Here is an 18,413-nt window from a genome sequence, read left to right as displayed (position 1 = left end):
GAAAAGAATGTCAGCATTTGAAAAGGATCCGACCAGAAAGAGCTATGAATAAGAGGCGCAGCCAGGCATGGATGATCAATGTACAATATTGATCTCATCCAATCATTGATGTGGCTGGTCTTGACAATGAATGAAATGAATCATTTGTTCAAGCAACTGAGGTGCTGTATTCCTCCCAGCACACACACGCAGGAACTGTGCACGAGATTTGCTAGCGAGGAGAAAAGCACATGAAGTCCTCAGGGTTTGTTTCTAGTGAAGTGGGGCTATTTCTCCGGGCCAAATCAAACGCATGACTAAAGTACACCCATAAAAGCAGAGGTGCATTCTGCTCTGCTCAGGTCGGGCTTGTGTGTGTAACGCTCAGGTCGGGCTTGTGTGTGTAACGTCTGGTGCTCAGGTCGTGCTTGTGTGTGTAACGTCTGCTCTGCTCAGGTCGGGCTTGTGTGTGTAACGCTCAGGTCGGGCTTGTGTGTGTAACGCTCAGGTCGGGCTTGTGTGTGTAACGTCTGGTGCTTTCCACACTCTGGAATGTATCCGTCTACAGGAGTGTCTTTCACAATCGGCCTGCAGGACTAGTTTAAGAACAGTAGTGGTACAGTCTCCCATTATCAATGGAAAGCGTCAATTATGAACCAAAAAATAATGTGTTCACTTGAATCTAATTAAACATTTTGGGTATGTTTATTTACCCATAGAGGATATATGGTCGCTATGGCGATCAGAAGGTCCCCTAGCGTGGTCCTTTAGGAAGGCAGCGGGTTCTTGAGGGCCTTGCCTAGGGTGTGTGTGTGTGTTCTGGATATAGAGGTGGTGATGAATGCAGTAGGTCATAGTGTGCAGGAACTCAGTTCTCCTCTATGAGGTTCAAGTCTAGTTCTGTGCAGTCTCTCTGAAAAACATTCTGCAGTCCATCCTCCAGCACTCCACCCTTCACATCCTCCTCCTCCTCCTCCTCCTCCTCTTCACTCTCGCTGAGCGGCCCGATGCTGGTCCTCCCCATGAACTCTGCAGGGGAGAAGGCTCCTCCTCTCAGGTCCCCGAGAGAAGGTTCCGGACCCAGGCATGGAACCCACCCACAGGCCAGGGACGCCCCACTGCCAATCTGCGGGAGAGGGAATACAACACCACAAATAAAGCAGTGTTCATACAGTGCATCCGGAAAGTATTCATATTGCTTCACGTTTCACACCTTTTATGCTACAGCCTTATTCCAAAATTGATCGTTCAATTTTTTTTCCTCAATTGTACACACAATACCCCATAATGATAAAGTGAAAAAGGTTTACATTTTTTTTTGCAAAGGTGTTATAAAAAAGCTAAAATATCACATGTACCCAAGTATTCACTCCCTTTGATATGATGTTCAAATTTGAGCTCAGGTGCATCCCGTCATCCTTGAGATGATTCTAAAACTTGATTGGAGTCCACCTGTGGTAAATTCAATTGTTTGGACATGATTTTGAAAGGCACACACCTGTCTATAAAGTCCCACAGTTGACAGTGTGTCAGAGCACAAACCAAGTTATGAAGTCAAAGGAATTGTCTGTAAAAAAGACACGAGTTTGTATTGAGGCACAGATCTGGGGAGGGTACAAAAAATGTCTGCATTGAAGGTCCCAGCGAGCACAGTGGTCTCCATCGTTCGTAAATGGAGGTTTGGACCCACCAGGACTCTCTTAGAGCTGGCCACCCCGCCAAACTGACCAATCAGGAGAGAAGGGCCTTGGTTGGGGAGGTGACCAAGAACCCGATGGTCACTGACAGAGCTCGAGCATTCCTCTGTGGAGATGGGAGAACCTTCCAGAAGGACAACCATCTCTGCAGCACTCCACCAATCAGGCCTTTATGGGAGTGGCCAGATGGAAGCCACTCCTCAGTAAAAGGCGCATGACAGCCTGCTGGGAGTTCACCAAAAGACACCTAAAGGACTCTGACCATGAGAAACAAGATTCTCTGGTCTGGTGAAACCAACAAGATTCTCTGGTCTGGTGAAACCAAGATTGAACTCATAGGCCTGAATGCCAAGCGACATGTCTGGAGGAAACCAGGCACCGCTCATCACCTGGCCAGAACCATCCCTACACTGCTCATCACCTGGCCAGTACCATCCCTACACCGCTCATCACCTGGCCAGTACCATCCCTACAGTGAAGCATGGTGGTATCATCACCTGGCCAGTACCATCCCTACAGTGAAGCATGGTGGTATCATCACCTGGCCAGAACCATCCCTACAGGGAAGCATGGTGGTATCATCACCTGGCCAGTACCATCCCTACAGTGAAGCATGGTGGTATCATCACCTGGCCAGTACCATCCCTACAGGGAAGCATGGTGGTATCATCACCTGGCCAGTACCATCCCTACAGGGAAGCATGGTGGTGGCAGCATTGATCTGTGGTGATGTTATTGATCAGCAGGAACTGGGAGACTAGTCAGGATAGAAGGAAATATGCACACAGCCATAGACAAGAGATCCTTGATGAAAACCTGCTCCAGAGCGCTCTGGACCTGAGACTGGGACGAAGGTTCACTTTCCAACTGGACAACGACCCTAAGCACAAAGCCAAGATAACAAAGGAGTGGCTTCGGGACAAGTCTGTGAATGTCTTTGAGTGGCCCAGCCAGAGCTCAGACTTAAACCCAATTGAACATCTCTGGAGATCTGAAAATGGCCGTGCACCAACGCTCCCCATCCAACCTGATGGAGCTTGACAGGATCTGCAAAGAAGAATGGGAGAAACTGCCCAAAAATGGGTGTGCCAAGCTTGAAGCATCATAATCAAGAAGACTTTGAGGCTGTAATCGCTGCCAAAGGTGCTTCAACCAAGTATTGGGTAAAGGCCGTGAATACATATGCACATGTTGAGACAGTTGAGACACTTGCACATGATCTGAATGTATGTAGAATATTATGTATAGTATGTAGAGTACACGCCGCCTTCGCACATAACGCCGCACACACACACTCACACACACATATACAGACTCACTTACACATTGCACTCTGTATACTCTCATATACGTATGTATACTGTACATACTGACTGCACTACTTTTTGTATATTGTCCTTTTTCTTAGCTAATCCCTTTTTTTTTTTGCACTAGCATTTTGTACTCGCCCTCGTCTTGTCGTCGCACTGTCCCGTCTCGTCCCTGTTCAATGTCGTCTCAATATTATGCACCGCGACAAAAAGCAAATTCCTAGTTCGTTGTAAAACTGCACGGCAATAAACAGATTCTGAGGGATATGAATACTTTCCGGATGCACTGTATGAAGAAATCATTCACCACAACCAGTCACACCAATGGAAGACATGCATTCATAACCCACAAGAACCCCATGAGGTTGTGCATAATGTTCAGAGAGACGGCGCCTTTTAACCCCCCCCCCCCACCCCCTAACCCTACCCTGACCCCACCAGAATTTCTCACACACACTGCCATGAAATGGGTATATGCAAATCGGCAGCAAATGATTTGCACAGACAGACCCATGCAATTACCAGCTCCAGAGCATGTAGTTACTTAATCGCTGGCTCTTCACTAGACTAGGTGGGCGGCCATTTCATAAACCCCACCATCTTACGCCACTTAAGATTGCAGCGGCACAGCCTGCGACTGTGCCATGCCCCCACACATGGCACAGTTCCCCACGCCCTGTTGTACAGTAGGCCATAAAAACTCAGTTGGAAAGAGAAACCAACACGCTACAGAATGGAGAGGTCCGGGAAGTCAGGCTGAGTGAGCAGCGTTGCAAAGCGCCCATTCTGAGTAGTTGAATATAGACAGCTGTTCTGGTTGAAGACCTGGAGGAAGGCTCTGCACATTGGGCACGGACAGGCAGTCATTGGCGGCCCCGGACACAGAGGAATGCAAGGGTCAGCCCAAAAACACACACTAGGTCAGCGTGGGGAGGCCGAGTAGCGAGCCAGTACCAACACCACACCCAGGGCCTGAACCCAAACCAGCCAGGTCCAGTCTGGCAGGGGGAGGAATGTGAGATCAGTTCTGCCTCAGAGGGGAGGTAGTACAGGAGAACCAGAGGCCCACTTTTTCTCACCAATGATCCCAACATAAACACAGTCTGTGGGGGGAAAGGCAGATTCGGGGGGGGGGAGGGGGGAGGCAAGAGAGGGGAAAGGGGAAGGTTGGGGATTGAGCCTTATAGCTTGTCTCTGTACTTCTGGGAGTATATTAAATTAAAAACTTTACTTAAGCATGTTTTGAAGAAAGTATTAGTACTATTTTTAATCATCCGTTACATAGTATGCTCTGCATAACAATATCATTCCCTGGTTATGTGGTTTAGTCAGTGATCAATCAATAGAAAGTCAAATTAATCTCAGCTGTGCACACTATCCGAGTAGCTGGTACATAAGAAAGAAAACAAATTAAATTGTGGCGCAAAGAGAAAGACGTGCTTGAGGCAGACGAGACCCTGTCTTAACGACGATGAAAGATGATGCCCTGGCCGCACTTGAATGACCAATCACATTCAAGCACCGGTAAGGCAAGCGTCATCACGCAACGAGGTGGCGGCCATTAAAAACTCTTTGCCTCAAACTTGCAGAAACATGTTGAGGTAAGATGAATGATTACAATCTTCAGTCAATCAAATCAATCAAAAAATTGGCTTGTTGAAAATCCTACATTAAAAGAACACCGACTGTACACGCATTTTCTTTCTTCCTTTTCAAATGCAAACATTCCCATTACTTTCTTAAAAAAAAGTCACTCCCAGTACTTTAAAAGAGTTTCAAAAGAGCTACTGTACTTAAGTTAAAAACTTGTTCTTGGGTCATTTTTCATACCAGAAGTTGGTATAACGACGAAGTTGGCTACTTGAGTAGGATATGAGTAATCTTTAAACCATGAGGGAAAAAAAAAAAGATGGGGCGGATCAGGTACGAGGGCCAGACCCTCCTGCTTCTCTGAAAAGCAGATGAAAAGAAGCTGACTAGCTAGCCCGGAACATTCTGAGCTAAACTGAGCATGGGCCAGAGAGGCTTTTGATTGGTCGTACTGAGCAGACAGCCAGTAGCAGCCTGGACCAGGGCCAGAGAGGCTTCTGATTGGTCGTACTGAGCAGACAGCCAGTAGCAGCCTGGACCAGTCTCCTGATAAACACAGAGCACGCTTAATCAGGACAGACACGACTGTGCTTTTATTTAAACTTACTTGTCAAGTCTTGGGCAAGTCACTGAAAATTATTAACTAGTTACAGTTACTAGTTAATTCTTTCAAAAGTAACAGTTACTTTACTAATTACGGCATATAGAAAGTAATTTCAGTAACTAACTTATTTTAATTCGAAAAGTAATTTTGTTACAGTACTAGTTACTGCCAAAAGTAGTGGCGTTACAGTAAGGCATTACTCCCAACACTGCTCGCCAGTGTAGCGAGCTAGCGGACCCAGGGCTGTTGGGCTGACCGTCCCATCCTCACCTGGGTCATCTTGCTGAAGTCCAGGCCGGGCCTGGAGCAGGGCAGCGTGTCCGAGTCGTGGCGCCTCTTCAGCCGCGGCTTCCGCATGTCGCAGGGCTGGGAGTGGCAGCGAGGGAGGGCGGGGCGGGGGACTCTCCTGGAGGAGGTGGGGGTGCTGCAGGAGGAGGAGGGGGAGGGGGCCAGGGCCTCCCCGCCAGGGCAGCGAGGGGAGAGAGGCGGAGCGGCAGGGGAGGCCCGCTGGATGAGCACGGGGGAGAGGGAGAAGCGGCGCTGCAGGAGGGGCCGAGAGGAGGAGGAGCCCAGAGGGACGGGGGAGGAGGAGCAGGAGGAGGGGGTGGGGAAAAAGGAGGTGCAGCGCCCCCGGGACGGGTCCCAGGGATCCCACAGGAAGGTCCAGGGCAGGGGGGAGTCGGAAGAAAGGGCCAGGCTGAAGAAGGTGGGGCTGGAGGAGGAGTGCAGCGAGGAGGAGGTGAGGGAAGAGCTGGGGCCTCGGTGGAGGGCGGACCCCAGGCCGGCCGCCGCCCCTCCGCTGTGGCAGCGCCGTTTCACGGGGGTCCAGATCTTGGAGGCGCTGGGACGCCACGGGGTGCGGCAGCGGGAGAGGTCTTCGGGGACAGAGAGGGAGCGGCAGTGGCGTTTGGGGGGCGGAGGGGGCGGGGGAGGGGAGCTCTGGGGGGAGAGGTCCGTCTCCGAGGTGCTGGGGACAGGGGGTCTGTAGAAGGGACCTCTGGAAGAGAGGGGGGAGGGCAGGGGGTCCAGGACAGAGGGGACGTCCTGCAGGTGGGCCTTGGAGGGTGGGAATACTGACCAACTGCTCTCTGGGAGAGGAGAGAACAAAACCATGAAAGATCCACAACACTAAATAAAAGCCATAAAAAGGTGACAAGCTGGAGCTCTCAGTTTCCATCATTAGGGCTGGGTTTAAAAAATCGATTCATCGATTCTGATTCAAATGATTCAGAATCGATTCATGAATCCCAAAATCGATCTTTTATTTAAAGAATGAATGAATAAATGAAGGAATGAATAGTTCATTAATTCATTCATTTTTGAAAATCAGTATCGATACCCAGCCCTAGTATTGATGTGTTGCATAACTTGGCAGTCATGTAATTAAGGTTCCAGCTTAAAAAAAAAAAAACAGGTTTTAACACTAACCGAATCCATATTGAATCGAAATCGAGTCGCGATAATCGATTCTGAACCTTGTGAATCGGAATCGAATCTTGAAATTCGACTCGATACCCAGCCCCATCTATCATAAGGCTGTCTTCCAGAGGTCAGAGGTCAGTGAACAGGTGCTTACCTGGAGTAAACCCATAGCCGCTCCAGGAGACGGTAGGGCTGGCACCCACCTCCGGCAACGACTGAAACACAGATGAAACCCACAACAAGGGTACAAACTAACCGCTTCAGAAAAGCAGGCTTATATGAGAACAGTTGTACTTGTGGTGTGTGTGTGTATGAGAACAGTTGTACTTGTGGTGTGTGTGTGTGTGTGTGTGTGTGTGTGTGTGTGTGTGTGTGTGTGTGTGTGTGCGTCTCACTCACCACATTGAGGGAGAAAGCCCTGCGATACGAGGTCTCCTCCAAACTCTGCTTGCGGAGCTGCTCGGTGATGAGCGTCACCATGACGACTCCTCCGGGGAGGAAGATAACGGAAGGTACGGGGGTGCGCTGTGCGGTCAGAACCCTGGCAGGTTTGGGGTGTCCCCTCTGCACCTCAACCAGCCAGCCTGACTCCACGAGTACTCACTGAGACACAACCATCATCATCATCATCATCATCTAGTGAGGGACAGAGAAAGACAGTGAGGAGACAGATGTGAGTCAATCAACTAGGGTAATGAACTTCTGTAAATGTCCCAGCTTCACACTGACAATTATGAGCCTAGAACATCTCTTGGAGAAGTGACAAACCAAAATGTAAATGTAGTCAGATGTCGTAGTCATTAAGTGAAGGCCTAACGATAGTGTTGCAAACATACCAGACCACACACAAAGCTATGAGACAGGATGCTGATGTTGATGCATGACACTCACACAGACCAATACGCAAATAAAACAACTTTATTTCAATTTCTCAACATTGTGTACATGCGCACGGTCCTCTCACAGGATAATAAGAATCAGAAAGGAAGAATTAGAAAGCACAGATCCAAAGGCATGATTGTGATCAACCTCATGAAGGCAAATGTTTATTTATTTATTTGATGTCAAATGATTGCATCGGAGCTATGAGTGTGCAGCTACCTCCATAAGTTTGATATCGGGGGAATAGAATACCACAACATAGAGGCCTATAACCTAATCAAAAGAGGGAGAGGGGAGGGGGGAGAGGGAGAGAGGAGGGGGGAGGGAGAGAGGAGGGGGGGAGGGAGAGGGGAGGGGGGAGAGGGAGAGAGGAGGGGGGAGGGAGAGAGGGGGGAGGGAGAGAGGAGGGGGGGTAGAGAGGAGGGGGGGGAGAGAGGAGGGGGGAGGGAGAGGGGAGGAGGGAGAGAGGAGGGGGGGGAGGGAGGCGGGGGGAGGGAGAGAGGGGAGGGAGAGGGGAGGAGGAGGAGGGAGGGAGAGGGGAGGGGGGAGAGGGAGAGGGGAGGAGGAGGGAGGGAGAGGAGGGGGGAGGGAGAGGGGAGGAGGAGGAGGGAGGGAGAGGAGGGGGGAGGGAGAGGGGGAGGGGGGAGGGGGAGGGAGAGGGGAGGGTGGGAGAGGGGAGGGGGGGAGAGAGGGAGAGAGGAGGGGAGAGAGGGAGAGAGGAGGGGAGAGAGGGAGAGAGGAGGGGGGAGGGAGAGAGGAGGGGGGGAGGGAGAGAGGAGGGGGGGAGGGAGAGAGGAGGGGGGGAGGGAGAGAGGAGGGGGGAGAGGGAGAGAGGAGGGGGGAGAGGGAGAGGGGAGGGGGGAGAGGGAGAGAGAGGGAGAGGGGAGGGGAGAGAGGGAGAGAGGAGGGGGGAGGGAGAGAGGAGGGGGGAGAGGGAGAGAGGAGGGGGGAGGGAGAGAGGAGGGGAGAGGGAGAGGGGAGGGGGGAGAGGGAGAGGGGAGGGGGGAGAGGGAGCGAGGAGGGGGGAGGGAGAGAGGAGGGGGGGAGGGGGAGGGAGAGGGGAGGGGGGAGAGGGAGAGGGGAGGGGGGAGAGGGAGAGAGGAGGGGGGAGAGGGAGAGGGGAGGGGGGAGAGGGAGAGGGGAGAGGGAGAGGGGAGGGGGGAGAGGGAGAGGGGAGAGGGAGAGGGGAGGGGGGAGAGGGAGAGGGGAGGGGGGAGAGGGAGAGGGGAGAGGGAGAGGGGAGGGGGGAGAGGGAGAGGGGAGAGGGAGAGGGGAGGGGGGAGAGGGGAGAGGGAGAGGGGAGGGGGGAGAGGGAGAGGGGGGAGGGAGAGGGGAGGGGGGAGAGGGAGAGGGGAGAGGGAGAGGGGAGGGGGGAGAGGGAGAGGGGAGAGGGAGAGGGGAGGGGGGAGAGGGAGAGGGGAGGGGGGAGAGGGGAGAGGGGAGAGGGAGAGGGGAGAGGGAGAGGGGAGAGGGGAGAGGGAGAGGGGAGAGGGAGAGGGGAGGGGGGAGAGGGAGAGGGGAGAGGGAGAGGGTAGGGGGGAGAGGGAGAGGGGAGGGGGGAGAGGGGAGAGGGGAGAGGGAGAGGGGAGAGGGAGAGGGGAGAGGGGAGAGGGAGAGGGGAGAGGGAGAGGGGAGGGGGGAGAGGGAGAGGGGAGAGGGAGAGGGGAGGGGGGAGAGGGAGAGGGGAGGGGGGAGAGGGAGAGGGGAGGGGGGAGGGGAGGGGGGAGGGGAGGGGGGAGGGGAGGGGGGAGGGAGAGGTTGGGGTCATGTGTGAAATGGAGGGCTGGGGGGAGAGGGAGGGATGGAGGTGAAGGCATACCACCGTTGCTCTGCAAAGAACACAAAAGAGGGCAAAGAAACTGGACAGCGGGGCTCAAAGGAGCTTAAAAATTGCCAGGAACAAAGAAAACTACAAAACGTAGAACTGAACGCCACTATGTGCCAGTGAGTCCCAGCCATGAGAAGGAATAAAACCAGGTTCCCCATGTTCACTGACACATTCCATTCTTCGCCATTTTTTATGCAAATAACAGTCAATCACCCTTACAACAGATGCAATCATTATTGAACTCATACACACCCTGTGGAACAAACTTACACTGGCCCAGTTACATTAATCTGTGAACTCTTCAACCTTTGCACTGCTCAGAGCAGATCTACAACTGACAAGTGAGCACCTCTATAATAAACTATAACGGAATTGCTACTGTATAACCCTAACAACTGAAACAGCTACCAATATGTTGTCATATCTATCATTACATATCGTGCTTACTTACATCTTGCTGTACATATGGATGTATAGAGTGCCTGTTTCTCCTCTTTTATGCTTTTTTATGTTCTCTTTTCCAGCCCTGCTGTATTTTCTCACCGCTGAAACACCAAATGTCCCCCTAGGGGGATCATCTATCTATCCATCTATCGATCCATCCATCATTATATCAATGACCATGTCTAGGGTCTCTTTCTGCTCTAAAGAAAACGAGTTTAGTCCATATACACCATCCCCAGACTTGTTTTTATAACTTATTCAACCTGGGGCTGAATGTAGGGTGCTTAGGGCCATGTTAGCTTGCACCAGGGCCTTCCATGTGGCAAGATCAAGACACATAAAACAGATGCAACTACCTAGCAAAGTCTCTGGTGACTCCAGGTGTGCCATCATATGGTTGAAACAGAGCTAGTGAACTGTTAAGATAGTTAAAGTGACTCTTAAGAAATGCAGTGAGCAGAACTACTGGCTAGCCTACCAGACTAGCTCACTCAACAAACCAGCTACGTAGCTAACATTAGATTACATGAGAAGTTTTCATTGCGTTTATGACCATCTAAGTAAGTTAGATTACATGAGAAGCTACGTAGCTAACGTTAGATTACAAGTTTTCATTGAGTTTATGACCATCTAAGTCAGCCCAGACCCTGCTGTATGCAGCACTATGCCTGGTTAGCTTCCTAACTGGTGTTGGCTAGCTCATGTTAGCTCGTTGTATGTGCTAGCTAGCAGTCTGGGGTGTCTGACAGTGGAAGCAGATGGTTGAGACTTTGCTAGCAGCCTGGCTGGCTTGGGACATGACTGTCTGGGTAGCTGGGTGGTTAGCTAGGCTAGCTCACTTTATTGCATCTTCTAGGAAACCCTGGCTAGCAAGTCCTCAGCAGAACCAGTGAGAACAGACCAGCTAGCTACAGAACTAGTGCTGGTTAAACAGCCCAGTCAGCTAGACTAGCTAGCACTAAAGATGACAAGTAAAGAAACACAACCCAGTTGAGCAGCTAGGTTCACAAACACAACCCAGTTAGAAACACAACCCAGTTAGAAACACAACCCAGTTAGAAACACAACCCAGTTAGAAACACAACCCAGTTAGAACCACAACCCAGTTAGAACCACAACCCAGTTAGAACCACAACCCAGTTAGAAACACAACCCAGTTAGAAACACAACCCAGTTAGAAACACAACCCAGTTGAGCAGCTAGCTGGTTCAGAACCACAACCCAGTTGAGCAGCTAGCTACGTTAACACAGCTTCCATAACGTTACTAGCTAGCTAAAGTTGTTGGTTGCTAAAGCTAATGTATAATGAAAGAATTATCATGAAGTCATGACATGACATGGTTAGCTTATAGCTAATAACTTTAGCTAGCTAGTAACGTTATGGAAGCTGTGTTAACGTAGCTAGCTGCTCAACTGGGTTGTGGTTCTTTACTTGTCATCTAAAGTTATTAGCTATAAGCTAACCATGTCATGTCTTCAGTCTTTAAAGGGTGTATCTGCAACTACGTACACAACGGAATGGTTATTTTAACTTTAGTTATCTTGTTTTTAGGAGACCGATGTGTGCATCACGTATTACCTGCTCTCCGGGTCTCCTAGCAACCAGCTGCACGGGGGCGCGCTCTGCCCCGCACGCGCTTTATAGGCTCTGGACTGAACCATTAGAGACGGGAGGAGGGGGGGAACGGGATTTTTTTAAATTCGTCGTTTTTTGGAAAAAACGTGAAAAAAAAATCCCGGTAGACGTCTTTGAGAAGATTGTGTAAAATGTATATCTCAAATTATGTAAATTCCCTAATCTCGTCAAGGCTTGTTAATCTCGTCTCTGAAGATGGTATTTCCCATGCTGGATAAACAACTTCTTTGGCCAAGGGGATATTCCCAAGAGCAGCCTGTATCTATTATACCTCCATGCCTGTATCATGTTTATTATCTATTTATTTCTATCTATTTCCTCGATAAGATCGGATCCTTTATCAACTAATCGCTGGAGAACCGGTCGCCAGGAGGAATGAGTCAAGGCAGTATTATTATAGCTCCAGCTGTTTGATCATAAATTCACATTAAAGAAACTATATCTTAGGTTTTATTTAGCAATGTCTATCAAAACACGTCTTGATTTCTTTACGATATTCATTAACTTTCTTTTTAAACTCACGCATGCGTAGAGCCACTAAGCAAAGTGCATAGGAGGTTACCTTCGCGAGAAATTAAATAAGTCTTGCACGATATTGTTCCTATTTATTAAACCAGGCGACACGTAGTGACAGTATGGCTTTAGAGACATTCGGGAAAGAACAGACCCTTGCAATGAGAAATCAATTAATCGGGTGAGTTATAGAGTTTCTGAACACTGTACAACTTTATTCAAGTCAGGCGAACGCTGGGCCCAAAATCTGGTGCTAGACATTATTGCTTGTACTGTAGCGGTATACTGTATCTATTTTATTGTTGTTATTGTTACACATAGTCCTGTATGTTTTATTGTAATTCTGTCCTGTTGTTTGTAACTTAGTGTAACGAGTGCTGAATGATTGTGAACAGGTCACACTTGAAAATGAGTCCTCTGAACTCAACGTGTTTTTTTTTACCTGTATAAATAAAGGTTAAATAAAAAATAAAAAATGGTTATGTCTCCGCAGGCAATCGTGTAGACTGTTTTATTCAGACGACCCAGTGAAGATCGTGAGAGCCAGAGGACAGTACCTGTACGACGAGAATGGCATGCAATACCTGGACTGTATCAGTAACGTTCAACACGGTAAGAAGTCGATCTGACATTACCATCATGCATTATTATATGACCCCTTGGGAAGGACCGGTTTTTATGACAGGCTTTCAGTACAGGTCAGCTCTGCAAACAGCTCCCCCCACCGGTAATACTCACTAACTACAAGTTGACGGTATTGTGTATCTTTGGCATAGTTATAACACTACAATACATTTACAGTGGGTCACTGTCATCCCAGCGTCACACAAGCGGCCACAGCACAGATGGACCTACTGAATACGAACGCCCGCTTCCTGCATGACAACATAGTTCAGTACGCCAAACGCCTCTCCGCCACTCTCCCTGACAAGCTACGTGTCTTCTACTTTGTCAACTCGGGGTAAGCGATGACGGGTCCGCGACCAACGCACAGCACATCCCCCTCAAATACAACGTTACGCCATCATTAGAACGCATGGAACTTGTCTGTCCTTCCCACAGGTCAGAGGCCAATGACCTTGCTCTACGATTGGCTCGCCAGTACACCCAGCATGAAGACGTCATAGTGCTGGACCAGTAAGGTTTTTCATTATAGAGTAATAGACAGTAAAATTACTGATTTTACATACATACACACACACACACACACACACACACACACACACACACACACACACACACACACACACAGTGCTTAATATGTCCTTTCCCTCCTCCTTCTATGACAGTGCGTACCACGGTCACCTCACCTCCCTCATCGACATCAGTCCATACAAGTTCAGGAAGCTAGCGGGACAGAAAGAGTGGGTTCATGTGGTGCGTATGAGGCACGATAACACAACGCTAATATCCACAGCAACTCATTTACAGACTATAGACAAGTTCACCGAACACGACCGCCCCAACTGGTCTGATACCAACCATGTCCGATCAAGAGGGTATACTAAAACGTTGGTTTCTGTATTTGTGTCCTCTTTAAGGCACCCTTACCAGACACGTACAGGGGCATGTACAGAGACGACCACCCCAGCCCCGCCCAAGCCTACGCAGACGCGGTGAAGGATGTGATAGACCAAGTCCACCAGAAAGGTCGCAAGGTAAAGTGCAGAGTCATGCAGCTTGAATGTATGATATCAATCTTCCTTGCATTATAGACCGGGCAGATGTACCGAGTGTTAAAAAAAATAAAAAGAAAAGACGACTTATTTTCCACAGATTTCTGCGTTTTTTGCGGAGTCTTTGCCCAGTGTTGGAGGACAGATCATTTTGCCACCGGGATACTCAACCAAAGTAGCAGAGTAGGTGCCGCCTCTGAACACACATGGCAATTCTCCACCATCACTGTCTTATGGTTACATTAATCGGCACACGTAACGGGCAAGGAAGCAACTCTTTGCGTTGACATGCGACTGCGAATGTTGGCGCATGTACTGACATTGTACACTGTACTCATTGCAGCCGTTGGGTCATCAAACACATTCAATTATCCAATCTATCCATCCCAATTATCCAATCATCTGTCCCTCCCCAGGTACGTGCGCGCTGCTGGCGGTGTGTTCGTGGCTGATGAGGTACAGACGGGATTCGGCCGCGTGGGGAGCCACTTCTGGGCCTTCCAGCTACAGGGTGAAGACTTCTGCCCGGACATCGTGGCCATGGGCAAACCGATGGGCAACGGCCACCCGCTGGCGTGCGTGGCGACCACGGAGGAGATCGCCGGGGCGTTCACGGCTAACGGAGTGGAGTACTTCAATACGGTACGCCGGCTTTAACGCCGATCATAATTAAACACGTTCATCTGGGCTGCCCCGGCTAAATGGTAGGCTTCTACTTGACTGGGCCCAGATCCCCTCACCCGAACCCGGGTCCGTATCCTTTTCCTACCCCCTCCCTACCCCTGACCCCTGCCTCTATCTGGGCCCAGGCACATTCACGCACACACAGACATACACCAGCGTTTGCCATGTCTCTCCTATGATGTTTAGCCTCTCTTACTCTGAAAATGTAATTTAATTTTATTTATTGCTTTGTTCTTAGCCGGTAGACAAACATACTCCTTGAGCTTGCTCGATCGCCTTGTTGAGAGGGGTCAGGGAAGAATTTTTTACAGCTCACTTATCTGGCCCCCGGGTGATTACTGTTTTTTTTCTTCCCTCTGGAATATGTAGGGGTGGGTCGTATGCCCACCTCCCTTGTTCTCTGTAAAGCGCATTGTGTTGCCTCTGGGTATGAAATGCGCTATACAAATAAAGCTTTGATTGATTGATTGATTGATTGATTGATTGATTGACTACATGGTCACCTCCCACACAATACCGCCCAGAGTTAAAGATCTACTAGTGTAAAGTGAGGTTACGAGCTCGCTAACTAGTCTGTGTGTGTGGTTCTCTTGTGATCATGTGAACAGTTTGGAGGGAACCCGGTGTCATGTGCCATCGGGCTGGCGGTTCTGGACGTGATTGAGAAGGAGGACCTGAGAGGGAACTCCGCCCGCGTAGGGGCGCACCTCAAACACCTGCTCTCCCAGCTGCAGACCAGACACCCCGCCATCGGAGACGTACGGTAGGGAGAGACCCAGTCAACTCTCACCTGTGAAATGCAGAGAACGCAGGGCCAGACGTACAGGTTGAACAGGTTGTTCTATGGCGCATCCACCTAGTTATTGTTTTTTTAATGGGCAGTCTGTGGCTATAAGGCCTTCATAAAACGAACGGTCACTTATTCCATTGACTTTGACAAAACAGCTGTGTTGACATCACGTGAATAGCTATTAATTCTAATATCATGTAAATGCAGAGGCAAGAGCAAACCTCGGGGTAAACAGCTACATCCTCTGTTCTCTGTGGATAGAGGGAAGAGTTACATGCTCTGTTCTGTGTGGATAGAGGGGAGTTACATCCTCTGTTCTCCGTGGATAGAGGGGAGAGTTACATGCTCTGTTCTCTGTGGATAGAGGGGAGAGTTACCTCCTCTGTTCTCTGTGGATAGAGGGGAGTTACATCCTCTGTTCTCTGTGGATAGAGGGGAGAGTTACATCCTCTGTTCTGTGTGGATAGAGGGGAGAGTTACATGCTCTGTTCTCTGTGGATAGAGGGGAGAGTTACATCCTCTGTTCTGTGTGGATAGAGGGGAGAGTTACATGCTCTGTTCTCTGTGGATAGAGGGGTGGGCCGTGGGGAGTTACATGCTCTGTTCTCTGGATAGAGGGGCGGGCCTGTTTGTGGGGTTGGAGCTGGTGACGGACCGAGAGCAGAAGACCCCAGCTACAGAGGCTGCTGCACGGGTAGTTCAGAGGTGAGAGGTCAAAGTTCAACAGGTCAAGACCGGGCTACGACTGCATAATTAATCTTATTAGTTGCTATGCAGTTTTTTTCCATCATAGCAAACGATGCCTTAAGCGTATTTCTAAAGCATTTTGTCGGGGCTGGATTTGCAGTTTGCGATCAATCTGAGGTGTATTTATAACCCTACTGTAGAGAGACTTGTGAACGTTTCCCCCCGGTCTCTCCTGCTGGTCTCCCAGGCTGAAAGAAGAGAGGATTTGTGTCAGCACAGACGGGCCCTGGGAGAACGTGGTGAAGTTCAAGCCCCCCATGTGCTTCAGTAGGGCCGACGCGGAGCTGGTGGCTGACCACATCGACCGCATTCTCACAGGTCAGACACAAGCACACGCAACACATGTACACAGCTGTATACGGAGATGTCTTTCCATCTAAATGAGCCGATAGTAAAACTGATAGTAAAGCTATCTACATTATAATTTGCACAACATAGAACTAACTATAAATATTTTCTGAAGAATGTGTGCTTGCTGAAAGCAAACTATATATAATTTAGATTGTTAGTTCTAATGACCATGTCTCTCCTATGTTGTTTTTTAGCCTCTCTGGGTATGAAATGCGCTATACAAATAAAGCTTTGATTGATTGATTGATTGATTGTAGACATGGTCAAGTGTGTTTGCTGAAAGGATAGAAAGTGGATTAAAGCTGAACCAGACAAAGGGAGTGAGAGAGGAAGGGTTGATGGAGACTGAGAAAACAACGCAGAGTGGATTCCTGGGTATATATAGACGATCAGCAGTGTTAGAAAGTACTTAAAATCAGAGAACTTAGTGGTCTCAATATTTTTTGAGTTGCAGACAAATCTCATTTTTAGGCGGCCAGAGCACACCACAAAAAATGTACCCCCCCCCCCCAAAAAAAGAAAATGCTAGAGAGAGTATGCAGGTGCTTAGAAAAGGGGTTATTAACATGGTGGAAGAGAAAGCTAAGCTCAAACTGATGAAGGTGGGTAGCAGGTCAATAGAATGGGGCAGGAGAGGAGACTGCTATAACAACAAGTATATCCGATTACTGAAGTGGTCGTGCTTTCAGCAAACACACTAATAAAATGTAAGCATTTCCAGGTCAACACCCACTTAAAGGATAAGGACACTGAATTTCATGTTTAGCCCCATTCCTGGCTTCCCTGGCATGTATCCGACTAGTACAGGTTAAAATATTTCTGTTTTGTGCAGTAGAGAGTTCTGTGTCAATAACGTTGGCGCGTGCATCCTGGTTAGTTAGCTATGGGCACACTTGAAAAACTGGTTTGTGAAAAAATGTTTTCTGCTTACCAAGCTCTGAAGTCATCCTGTAAACACCACAGGTCCTTTCGCCTTTGCATTTCAAAACAGTAACTTGTAAATAGCACTAATTTCCCCGAACATACGCTGTAAACCTCCGCGAAATTCATCCGAATCCGAGGTTTACAGCGTGAAGGGATGGCTGTTGTATGCTTGGTGAAATTAGTACTGTTTACAAGTTACTGTTGTTTTCGAAATGCAGAGGCGAAAGGACCTATGATGTTTACAGGACGACTTCAGCTTGGTAAGCATAAACCATGGAATTCCTGAACTTGAAATCCACGTATATCATACTTTTTAGAGTTTTTCGAGTGTGACCATAGCTAGCAACGAGCCAGGGTGACACAGAACTCTGTTCTGCACAAAACAGAAATATTTTAACCTGTTCTAGTCAGATACATGCCAGGGAGGTCAGGAATAGGGCTAAACATGAAATTCAGTGTACTTATCCTTTAAGAGTTGCCCAACAAATTCTAATACACAGATGCAGACGTTCTTGAAGACAAATTTAACTGCCAGCTTTCTTTTCCAGACATGGAGACCAACGATGACAAACTGGACAATGGAGACCTCTAAGGTTTGCAAAAAACCTGTAGAAAAATTTAATGGCATCAGTCATCACATTGCGAGTTGAGTTGGTCACATTCATCAGGTTCAGAGGTAGCGTTGTGGACGGTGTGAGGTAGTCCATCCCCCTCATGCATCTCCCCCACTATAAAAGTGCACTTGAGACCAGGGCTTCTCTGTGAGGTTCCACCAAAACCTTGTGCCATCCCATTCAGACGGTTCCACAGGGGAACTTGACATTCACTTGATAGAGCCCAAGGGATCATTTGTAGACCATTTCAAGACAGTACGTCCTTTGTTGACCTATACAGCCAATCAGGATCCAATGAGGATAAAGCAATAACCAATCATACATCGACAGTCTTTGAATTCAGAGTGGAATTAAAAGGCCCTTAGGATATTTAATTACATATGACTACAATCAAGGCGGATGTCATCCTGCAACACTAATAAAATACTTTAATATGGTTTGTAATGATACAAATAAAACTTAAATACCTTTTACCCTCTGTACTTTCATCTTTCCCGTGGACTGTAAATGCGAGCACTACTGTGAATAGCAATTCGAGCGATAAAAATAGAACATGAGCCGTGTGGACACCAGCCCAGGGTCTGAAGATTCACCTCCACTTCATTGGAAACCTTGTCTATGTCAAAGAATCGTATTACAGAATCCAGTCTTGATGACAGGCGAATGCTATGGGGGGAGGGGTGGAGGGGGGGGGACTTACCAGAGGACAACCTTTACATCCT

The 18,413-nt window shown here is 48.8% G+C and overlaps 2 protein-coding genes across 3 annotated transcripts; one reads left to right on the top strand and one right to left on the bottom strand.

The window, feature by feature from the left end:
• Positions 1–347: 347 nt before the first annotated feature.
• On the bottom strand, positions 348–11,362 carry LOC311326502 (protein FAM53C-like). The gene is made up of 5 exons (XM_084459403.1): positions 11,336–11,362; positions 7,002–7,238; positions 6,757–6,817; positions 5,451–6,268; positions 348–1,105 (listed from the first exon to the last, which is right to left on the bottom strand). Exons 2-5 carry the CDS (start codon positions 7,080–7,082, stop codon positions 848–850), a joined length of 1,218 nt encoding a protein of 405 aa, XP_084315529.1. The 5' UTR covers positions 7,083–7,238; positions 11,336–11,362; the 3' UTR covers positions 348–847.
• Positions 11,363–11,653: 291 nt separating this feature from the next.
• On the top strand, positions 11,654–18,142 carry phykpl (5-phosphohydroxy-L-lysine phospho-lyase). Of its 2 annotated transcripts, XM_084459420.1 has the most exons (12): positions 11,654–12,086; positions 12,399–12,517; positions 12,707–12,866; positions 12,968–13,042; positions 13,195–13,282; positions 13,447–13,563; positions 13,682–13,764; positions 13,998–14,223; positions 14,874–15,028; positions 15,671–15,760; positions 15,990–16,120; positions 17,626–18,142. In XM_084459420.1, exons 1-12 carry the CDS (start codon positions 12,028–12,030, stop codon positions 17,667–17,669), a joined length of 1,347 nt encoding a protein of 448 aa, XP_084315546.1. In that variant the 5' UTR covers positions 11,654–12,027; the 3' UTR covers positions 17,670–18,142. The 2 variants fall into 2 exon arrangements, with proteins under 2 accessions (XP_084315546.1, XP_084315547.1); XM_084459421.1 differs by lacking the exon at positions 15,671–15,760.
• The last annotated feature ends 271 nt before the right edge of the window (positions 18,143–18,413 follow it).

This window comes from Borostomias antarcticus, assembly GCF_949987555.1.
Source record: "Borostomias antarcticus genome assembly, chromosome: 28".
Lineage (NCBI taxonomy): Eukaryota > Metazoa > Chordata > Actinopteri > Stomiiformes > Stomiidae > Borostomias > Borostomias antarcticus.
This window is presented reverse-complemented; position numbering and strand designations above follow the sequence as displayed.